At 42.3% G+C, this 10,262-nt stretch overlaps 1 protein-coding gene across 1 annotated transcript in view; it reads left to right on the top strand.

Annotated features, from left to right (window-relative positions):
* Positions 1–10,262, top strand: part of SNX6 (sorting nexin 6) — a 78,920-nt gene that overhangs the window by 23,046 nt on the left and 45,612 nt on the right. Inside the window, exons 4-6 of the mRNA XM_011959461.1 lie at positions 715–836; positions 2,966–3,089; positions 8,757–8,852. Coding sequence (XP_011814851.1) covers positions 715–836; positions 2,966–3,089; positions 8,757–8,852 — 342 coding nt within the window. The remainder of the gene's footprint in view (positions 1–714; positions 837–2,965; positions 3,090–8,756; positions 8,853–10,262) is intronic.

Here is a 10,262-nt window from a genome sequence, read left to right as displayed (position 1 = left end):
AAAAAAAAAAAAAATACATTTTTGTTTAATCATACCATTTATATACTTTTGGAAAGCGATATGTGTATTTGTTACACGTATTCAGTCTGTGGTCAGAGCTTAGTACACACATGAATTTGAGGATTCCAGGTTGCTGTAGGAGTCTGCAGATTGAAATTTATTTAGAATTGCTGTTCTAATAGCAGAAAGTAGTTGTATCTATGCTGTATTTCTTCTTTAGTGTACAGGACTTCAGAACTCTTTTTTTTGTTTGTTTTTTGAGACGGAGTCTCACTTTGTTGCCAGGCTGGAGCACAGTAGCACCATCTCAGCTCACTGCAACCTCTGCATCCCTGGTTCAAGCAATTCTCCTGCCTCAGCCTCCCAAGTAGCTGGGACTACAGGCGTGCGCCACTACACCCAGCTAATTTTTGTATTTTTAGTAGAGACAGAGTTTCACCATGTTGGCCAGGATGGTCTCAACCTCTTGACCTCATGATCCACTTGCCTCAGCCTCCCAAAGTGCTGGGATTACAGGCATGAGCCATTGCACTTGGTCAAAACTCTTAATTTCTACAACTAGTCAAGTTCTCCAGTCTGAATTTGGGTGTTCCTGGTGTTCAGCTTATTCTGGATACCCTTAGCTTTCCCAGACGCAGTCTTTTATGGTGGCAGTAGTACAGTGCTTCAAGAAATGAAAATTTCCTTAAAATCAGTGATTTGGTCCTGTTACAGATTCCACCAGCACCACCAAGACCTGACTTTGATGCTTCAAGGGAAAAACTACAGAAGCTTGGTGAAGGAGAAGGGTCGATGACGAAGGAGGAATTCACAAAGATGAAACAGGAACTGGAAGCGTATGTGATTTTTTTTTTTTTTTTTTGGGTCGTTGTTGCCTTTGTTAATTGTGCTTGCCTTTTTTGGTGTTTTCTGATATCCCATCATTTTAATTGTTTCACCATGGAGACCCTTTCTGGAAGATGCAGGTTTAAGTCATACAACCAGTATTAATGATCATGATCAGAGCCTACAGGAAAATTATAGAATAATTGTCTCCACTGTAAAATTATTTAAATTCATATTTGAAATAGACCCTGAAAGTTGAAAATGGAAGATCCAAAAGCTTGTTTTAAAAAAGTAAAAGGTCCAGTCTCTTTTTGGACTTAGGGGAAAAAGAAATAGAGAACATGACTTTTTAAAGCAGAATAGACATTGTTTTGTTTTTTTTCTATTTACAAAGCCTTAGTCACTACCAACCTAGTTCTCTTTTTTCAATGTGGACATATTGCCATAATTCTCAAAAGAGAATGTACTGAGCAACTACATATATTCTGTTTTCTTAAAAATGCATGTATATGCAATGCGAATTATCACAATTTTTTCAAGAATCTAATACATTTCTAGTATATATGAAACTAATACAGTCATTTCATGAAAAACAGTTTTTAACTATTCTCTAGTTACTTTGCTTCTATATTCTTTTCCCTTTGGGCAGAAGCCACAGGCAGAGAAAGGAAGAAAGGGAAATTATGTACAGGTTGAGTATCACTTACACACAATGCCTGGGAGTACATTTTGGATTTTAATTTTTGTTTTTTTTTGGACTGTTTCCTTTATATTTACTGGTTGAGCATCCCTAATCTGAAATCTGAAATGTTCTGATGAATATTTCCTTTGAGCGTCATGTCTTTGTTTAAAACTTTTCAGATTTTGAAGTATTTTGGATTTCAGATTTCGGGGTATATTTTCAGATTTTCAGCCTATATTTCATTTTAGTGTATTTACTAAACATACAGAATCTTTCCCCTTTTATTAAACATTTGGAGTCATTTTGGATTTGCTGGATGTGTTTCTCTATTTTGAGAGTTGTACAAGGAAATAATTTTCCTTAGTTATCACCTTTGTCACTTTTTTGGGTCATTTCTCCCTTTCATACATTTCCTCTCTTCTTCTTCCACTAGTTTCAGTTATCAGTTATATATTGACACTGCTACTAGACTCCTCTTCAGGATGCTAAACTCTTGAAAAGATAAATCAGCAAAGCAGGTCTTGGATGCAAGCAGTGGTCTGATAGCAGACAGATATATATTCAAAGTTTGTAAGACTGAAAACTGGAAATGAGCAGAGCACATTAATATAGAAGAATCTGTGATTTTCCAGTGGCCCTGATCATGATTCTTTTGTGGTCTGGTTAGGGGTTGGATAACAGAGAACCTTGGGTTTATTCTACTGCTACCTCCATCCTCTGCATCCTTCTTTTTTGTCTTCACTGAATGACTACCCTCACAGAGATCAAACTTCTCCCAACATTGGTCCTGCTGGTTTGCTGGTATGTAAAACTTACCCTTCTTGCACGTAGTTGAAGCAAGAATATCAGGCCTTTTCCTTGAATTTTTTTTTTTTTCCCCCCAAACTGACATATTACTTTGTGGTCTCTGAGATTCACTGCTGGTATTAAAATATTTTAAACACATTTCATTGGTGTAATGGCAAAAAAATCAGTTTCTTCGTAGTGTGTTTCTTGTGTGTTTGGGTAATTAGATGAAAATAATTATTAACGTTGAAAATATGCTCACTGAGGTTTTTGGGTTTTAATTTTTTTTGTACTAAGTTGTTTAAAAGCAGTAATTGGATATTGAATCATTAAGATTCTATCAAATAATTTGTAGCATACTTTCTCTAGAGCTGAGAACAAGCAGCTCTATAGTTAACTTTAACATCAACTCTCGTAGTAAGAAAAATTTGTAAAACTTAAAATATTAACAATCAGATATAAAATTATTAACTGGCATGAAATCTTTTTCAAAGCTGGGTTTTATGTATTTCATTAACAGTTCAACTAAAACCCTTGTTTACATGAATTATATCTTTGTATCTCTAATTTTGCATTTGGAATAATCCAAAGAATATTTTCTGAAAAAAATTGTTGCAGGTGACTTTTTAGTTGATGGAATTTTTTACCTTTAATTATCTGTATTGTTTCTAGTGAATATTTGGCAATATTCAAGAAGACAGTGGCGATGCATGAAGTGTTCCTGTGTCGTGTGGCAGCACATCCTATTTTGAGAAAAGATTTAAATTTCCATGTCTTCTTGGAATATAATCAAGATGTGAGTATCAAATTGATTGGTGGTCAAGTTTTCTTTTTTTTTTTTTATGAGATGGAGTCTCGCTCTGTTTCCCAGGCTAGAATGCAGTGGCATGATCTTGACTCACTGCAAGCTCCACCTCCCAGGTTCACACCATTCTCCTGTCTCAGCCTCCCTAGTAGCTGGGAGTACAGGCGCCTGCCACCACGCTCGGCTAATTTTTTCTATTTTTTAGTAGAGACGGGATTTCACCGTGTTAGTCAGGATGGTCTCGATCTCCTGACCTTGTGACCCGCCTGCCTTGGCCTCCCAAAGTTCTGGGATTACAGGCGTGAGCCACCGCGCCTGGGCCAAGTTTTGTTTTTAAAGAGTCATTGGAAAAGGCAAGAATAGTTAGAAAAGGCTCAAGGCCTTTTTTTAGAATGTTTGTATTTTTCTCTTTTTTTTTTTTGAGACAGAGTCTTGCTCTGTCATCCAGGCTGAAGTGCTGTGGCGCAATCTCTGCTCACTGCGACATCCTCCTCCCAGGTTCAAGTGAATCTTGTGCCTCAGCTTCCCAAGACTACGCGCCTGTAGTCCCAGCTAATTTTTTTTTTTTTTTTTGAGATGGAATTTTGCTCATGTTTCCCAGGCTGGAATGCAATGGTGCAATCTCGGCTTACCACAGCTTCTGCCTCCTGGGTTCAAGCGATTCTTCTGCTTCAGACTCACAAGTAGCTGGGATTACAGGAATGCGCCACCATGCCAAGATGATTTTTGTATTTTTAGTAGAGACGGGGTTTCTCCATGTTGGTCAGGCTGGTCTCGAACTGCTGACCTCAGGTGATTCACCCACTTCAGCCTCCCAAAGTGCTGGAATTACAGGTGTAAGCCACTGCGCCTAGCCTAATTTTTGTATTTTTAGTAGAGACGGAGTTTCACCATGTTGGCCAGGCTGGTCTTGAACTCCTGACCTCAGGTGATCCACCCGCCTGAGCCTCCCAAAGTGCTGGGATTATAGGCGTGAGCCGCGCCTGGCCTGTTTGTATTTTTCAAGTTAAGTGACACTTTTTCAGTAGTAATGCAGTTATTTCAGTAGAACTTGAGTAGATTAATTGACAGAATGATAGTTACGCATGTTACTAGCCAGGCATGGTGTCTCATGCCTGTAATCCCAGCACTTTGGGAGGCCGACCCAGGCAGATTACCTGAGGTCAGGAGTTCGAGACCAGCCTGGCCAACATGATGAAACCCCATCTCTACTAAAAACACAAAAATTATCTGGGCATGGTGGTGGGTGCCTGTACCAGCTACTCAGGAGGCTAAGACAGGAGAATCACTTGAACCCGGGAGGCAGAGGTTGCAGAGAGCTGAGATTGTGCCATTGCACTCCAGCCTGGGGGACAAAAGTGAAATTCTTATCTCAAAAACTAACAATAAAAAATAAAAAAAATCGTGTCACTGGCTGGGCGCAGTGATGCCTGTAATCCCAGCACTTTGGGAGGCCGAGGCAGATGGATCACAAGGTTAGCAGATCGAGGCCTGGCTAACATGGTGAAACCCCGTCTCTACTAAAAATACAAAAAAAATTAGCCGGGCGTGGTGGCGGGCGTCTGTAGTCCCAGCTACTCAGGAGGCTGAGGCAGGAGAATGGTGTGAACCCGGGAGGCAGAGCTTTCAGTGAGCCGAGATCACGCCATTGCACTCCAGCCTGGGCAACAGAGAGAGACTCTTTCTCAAAATAAATAAATAAATAAAAAATCGTGTTACTTCAAGGGACACTGGTTTTTTTTTTGTAATCCTTAATTGCAAATCTCTTCAGAAGTAGGGGCGAGGCACGGTGGCTCAGCCTATAATTCCAGCACTTTGGGAGGCTGAGGCGGGCGGATCACGAGGTCAGGAGGTTGAGACCAGCCTGGCCAATATGGTGAAACCCCGTCTCTACTTAAAATACAAAAATTACCTGGGCTTGGTGGCTACGTGCCTGTCGTCCCAGCTACTCGGGAGGCTGAGGTAGAAGGATTGCTTGAACCTGGGAGGCGGAGTTTGCAGTGAGCCAAGGTTGCGCCACTGCATTCCAGCCTGAGTGACAAAGCAAGACTCCGTCTCAAAAAAAACCAAAACAAAAACAAAAGAAATAATGTTCTTAAATTTGAGTTTGGAGTCTTCTGAAGCCTTGTAGAGAATTCCGAGGAGGTGATTGAGCTAAAGAATTCCAGATTTGCAGATTTGGGTAAATCATTGACTCTGAATCTGTTTAACTGACCATTGGTGCTGATCAGTTGTTATTTTTCCCTTCCCTGCCTACTAAAAACTTTTTTTTTTTTTTTTTGAGATGGAATCTCTCTCTGTCGCCCAGGCTGGAGTGCAGTGGCATGATCTCGGCTCACTACAACCTCTGCCTCCCAGGTTCAAGCGATTCCTCTGCCTCTCCCGAGTAACCACCATACCCAACTAAATTTGTATTTTAGTAGAGACAGGGTTTTGCCATGTTGATCAGGCTGGTCTCGAACTTCTGACCTCAGGTGACCCGCCTGCATCGGCCTCCCAAAGTGCGGGGATTACAGGTGTGAGCCACCGCACCAGGCCAGGGTGGTTGCGCTTTAAAGATTTCTTTGTTCCTAGTGCTGGCAAAACATTTTTTACTGAATGACTGATACAAATCTTGGAACCTATGTTTGGATGACAAGATTAATTAATAATTTTTGCAGAAAATAAATGTAGCATAGTGCTCATGTACTTACAGGTTAACCTCAGGATCAAAGAATTTGGGCCAGGTGTGGTAAGTCACACCTTTAATCCCAGTACTTTAGGAGGCCGAGGCAGGAGGAGTGCCTGAGCTGAGGAGTTCGAGACCAGCCTGGGCAACATAGTATGACCCTGTCTGTTTAAAAAAAGAAAAGAAGAAAGAAAAAAGCCAGGTGTGGTGGCTCATTCCTATAATCCCAACACTTTGGCAGGCTGAGGCAAGGCATTCCCTTGAGGCCAGGAGTTCAAGACCAGCCTGGGCAACATGGTGAAACCCCCATCTCTACTAAAAACACAAACGTTAGCTGGGCGTGGTGGCGCTCGCCTGTAATCCCAGCTACTTGGGAGGCTGAGACATGAGAATCACTTGTATATGGGAGGTGGAGGTTGCAGTGAGCTGAGATTGTGCAACAGCAATGGTGACAGAAAGGTTCTGTCTCAAAAGAGAAAAAAAAGAAAAGAAGCTAAAGTTTGTGAGTAAGGATGAGATGCTCAAAATTTGATTTGGGAAAGCTGTCCCAGGCAATAGAATGGATTGGAATAAGATGAGAATTATTAACTAATAGATCAGTCTAGGAAAGAGATGATGAAGACTTTACTAGGAGAATAGGAGTGGAAAGGGACAGTTTTCAGTCATTTGCTGGTAGAATTTGAGCTATGAGGAAAAGGAAGAAGTTGTAGAAATTTCAAGATTTAAATGAGAAGTATGGAATTTTAAGGAACATGTTGGAGTCAGACTGTTCGGATGAAGGGGCCACAATTGAAAGAGGGAAGATAGAAATTTTGGAGTTTAGATTTTTTTTTTCTTTTTTTCTTTGTTTTTGAGATGGAGTCTTGCTCTATTGCCCAGGCTGGAGTGTGGTGGTGCAATCTCAGCTCAGTACAACCTCTGCCTCCCAGGTTCAAGTGATTCTCCAGCCTCAGCCTCCCGAGTAGCTGGGATTACAGGCACGTTTCACCATGCCTGGCTAATTTTTTGTTGTTGTTGTTGTTGAGATGGAGTTTCGCTCTTGTTGCCCAGGCTGGAATGCAATGGTGCGATCTCAGCTCATGGCAACCTCTGCCTCCTGGGTTCAAAAGATTCTCTTGCCTCAGTCTCCCTAGTAGCTGGGATTATAAGCAGATACCACGACGCCCAGCTAATTTTAGTATTTTTAGTAGAGATGGGGTTTCACCATGTTGGTCAAGGCTAGTTTCAAACTCCTGACCTCAGGTGATCCACCGGCCTTGGCCTCTCAAAGGGCTGGGATTACAGGCGTGAGCCACTGCGCCCAGCCCAGAGATTAAATTATAATGAGCACTGTGTTAGAGTCATCTAATGTGAGGTTACAGTCACAGTCTCCATGTAAGGAAATTATGTGGGCAATTGGATATAACATGTAAGGTTAAGGAACGAGCTTATGGGTAGTATTCTAGTCTGTTTGGCTGCTATAGCAAAATACCTTAGACTGGCTAATTTATAAACAACAGAATTTATCATTTACAGTTCTGGAGAATGGGAAGTCCAAGATCAGGGTGCTGGCAGATTGCGTGTCTGGTGAGGGCGCTGTGCTTCATAGGTGGCACCTTTTTGTTGTGTTCTCACGTGGCATAAGGAAGGGGCAAGAGGATAACATTCCCTCAGCCTCTTTTATAAGGACTAATCCCATTTATGAAGGCTCCACCCTCATGACCTAATCACTTCTCAAAAGCCCCACCTATTTTTAAGAGATGGAGTCTTGCTGTATTGCCCAGGCTGAAATGTAATGGCTATTCACAGGTGCAGTTATAGCACATTGCAGCCTCAAACTCCTGGCATCAAATGATCCTCCCACCTCAGCCTCCCAAGTAGCTGGGACTCCAGGCACAAGCCACTGCACCTGGCTCAGGCCCACCTCTTCTTAATTATTATTACCTTGGGAGTTAAGCTTCAAGATACGGGCCAGTCGTGGTGATGCATGCCTGTAATCCCAGCACTTTGGGAGGCTGAAGTGTTTGGATCACCTGAGGTCAGGAGTTCAGGACCACTCTGGCCAACACAGTGAAATCCTGTTTCTACTAAAAATAGTCGAGCATGATGGTACATGCCTCTGGTCCCAGCTCCTTGGGAGGCTGAGGCAGGAGAATAGCTTGAACCCAGGAGGCAGAGGTTGCAGTGAGCTTAGATCACGCCACTGTACTTCAGCCTAGATGACAGAGGGAGACAGTGTCTCAAAAAAATTTTTTTTCAGCATATGAATTTTAGGGGGGACACATACATTCAGACCATAGCAGGTAGTGATAGACAGTTGTGAGTCATTTACATAAAGGTGGGCATTGAAGCAATGGAAGTACACGGGAATTAGATGGGTTGCTCCTTTATGGAGCACCCTGATGCAACAAGTGCTAGGAGTCAAAGAGTTAGCTGCTGCTTGTTGGTTTTGCCCTTGGACAACCATTCATGTTGTTCAAAGTCATCTTTTTTGTGTCCCCTGTGCTATAAATTGCTGACCCCAGAAGCCAGACAAGAGACACTTGGATGAGTGCAGAGTTCCAAATGTATAGGATATGTATTCAGAGTTATTGAGGAATCGTACAGTAGTATATTGTGCCCCAATAAATTTTACGTGTTTAAAGGAATTCCCGGGCCAAAATTTTAATTGTGTATTAAATTTTTATATAGCACTGTTTGACAAAATATGGTGAGAGGGCTGCTTGCAACAGAATTATCAGATATGCTCATAAAATGTGAAATATCTAGGCCTTCTTGTTGACCAACTGAACCTGAATCTTTGAGAGTGAGTCCTGAATATCTGTATTATTACCAAACTCCTTTTTATGCCCTAAAATTTGAAAATCATTGATGTACATGATGAAATTGCCACTTATATATTAAGATTAAAAACTAGGATCCTTTTGAGATTGCTATTTAAATATCAAAGAAAAAGGAGGCACTGCTTTCCTTTTGTAACCTTAAAAAATGTTAAATTACCTTTCTTTCAGTTGAGTGTGCGAGGAAAAAATAAAAAAGAGAAACTTGAAGATTTCTTTAAAAACATGGTTAAATCAGCAGATGGAGTAATCGTTTCAGGAGTAAAGGTAAGATTTTACTTGATTAACTGTGGTATTGAGACTTCTTTTAAAAGGGAGATAGATTGAGATTTCAAATGTGCAGAATTAGAGTAAAAGACATTTGTACGGTTAGGATCTTTAGTCCTAGGAACAGGAGGAATCCCCTTGACCTGGATTCCTCTCCTTAGAGCATTCCCTTCTACAGTGGATGAGAAGTCTTAAGCTAAGGGAATTTGCCCAACTGCAGCCCACACCCCTTCCCTTCACATCAAACCAGGATACAGGTTTCTAGAATCCCCTATTTCCCTTCCCAAATCCGAAGCCTTGCAGTTCCTACATGGGCAACGTCCCTGAGTTCATGCCATTCATGTGTATTCCATGAGTGGTTAAGGGGTGATCATGGGGCAGGTGGGTGGAGGGGAGGGACAGTGTGCAATTTGGAATGTCCACCCACATGCACATGAAGTCCTCCTAGATGCAGGACAGACAGAGCTGCAGAGCGTAACCAAGAGGTGCTGCCTCTGTTTTTACATTTAACGTTTAGCCTTGGAAATGTTAGGGGCAGACCTAAGTTCAGCTTTGGAGTTAGAATATCTCTGTTGAGGCCGAGCACGGTGGCCCACGCCTGTAATCCCAGCACTTTGGGAGGCCAAGGTGGGTGGATCATTTGAGATCAGGAGTTCAAGACCAGCCTGGAGGTCTCGGGAGGCTGAGGAACCTAGGAGGCGGAGGTTGCGGTGAGCTGAGATTTCGCCACTGCACTCTGGCCTGGGCAACAGAATGAGATACCCTGTCCCAAAAGAAAACAAAAAAAAAGATCTCAGTTGAGGTTTTGGTGTTGCTTCAAGCTATATGTCCTTGGGAAAAGTTACTTTATCTTATTTTTCTGGATCTCGGTTTTTCCATTTTCTCTCTTTTCTTTTTTTTCCCCAAGATAGAATCTTGCTCTGTCGCCCAGGCTGGAGTGCAGTGGCATAATCTCGGCTCACTGCAACCTCTGCCTCCCAGGTTCAAGCAATTCTCCTGCCTCAGCCTCCTGAGTAGCTGGAATTACAGGCACCCGCCACCATGCCCGGCTAATTTTTGTATTTTTAGTGGAAACGGGGTTTCACCATGTTGGCCAGGCTGGTCTCAAAGTCTTGACCTCGTGATCTGCCTGCCTCGGCCTCCCAAAGTGCTGGGATGTTACAGGTGTAAACCACTGTGCCCTGGCAGATTTTCCATTTTCAAAATGGGGTTAATAATACTACCCACCTTACTGACTTAATAAAAAGATTGAGATAATATGTGTGGAAAACACCTATATTTTTTTTCTTTCTTTTTTTTTTTTGAGATGGAGTCTTGCTCTGTAGCCCGGGCTGGGGTGCAGTGGCCAGATCTCAGCTCACTGCAAGCTCCGCCTCCCGGGTTTACGCCATTCTCCTGCCTCAGCCTCCC

Source organism: Colobus angolensis, unplaced genomic scaffold (genome assembly GCF_000951035.1).
Source record: "Colobus angolensis palliatus isolate OR3802 unplaced genomic scaffold, Cang.pa_1.0 Scaffold494, whole genome shotgun sequence".
Classification (NCBI taxonomy): domain Eukaryota; kingdom Metazoa; phylum Chordata; class Mammalia; order Primates; family Cercopithecidae; genus Colobus; species Colobus angolensis.
Note: the sequence above shows the minus strand (reverse complement) of the source record. Positions and strands in the feature narration are given on the sequence as shown.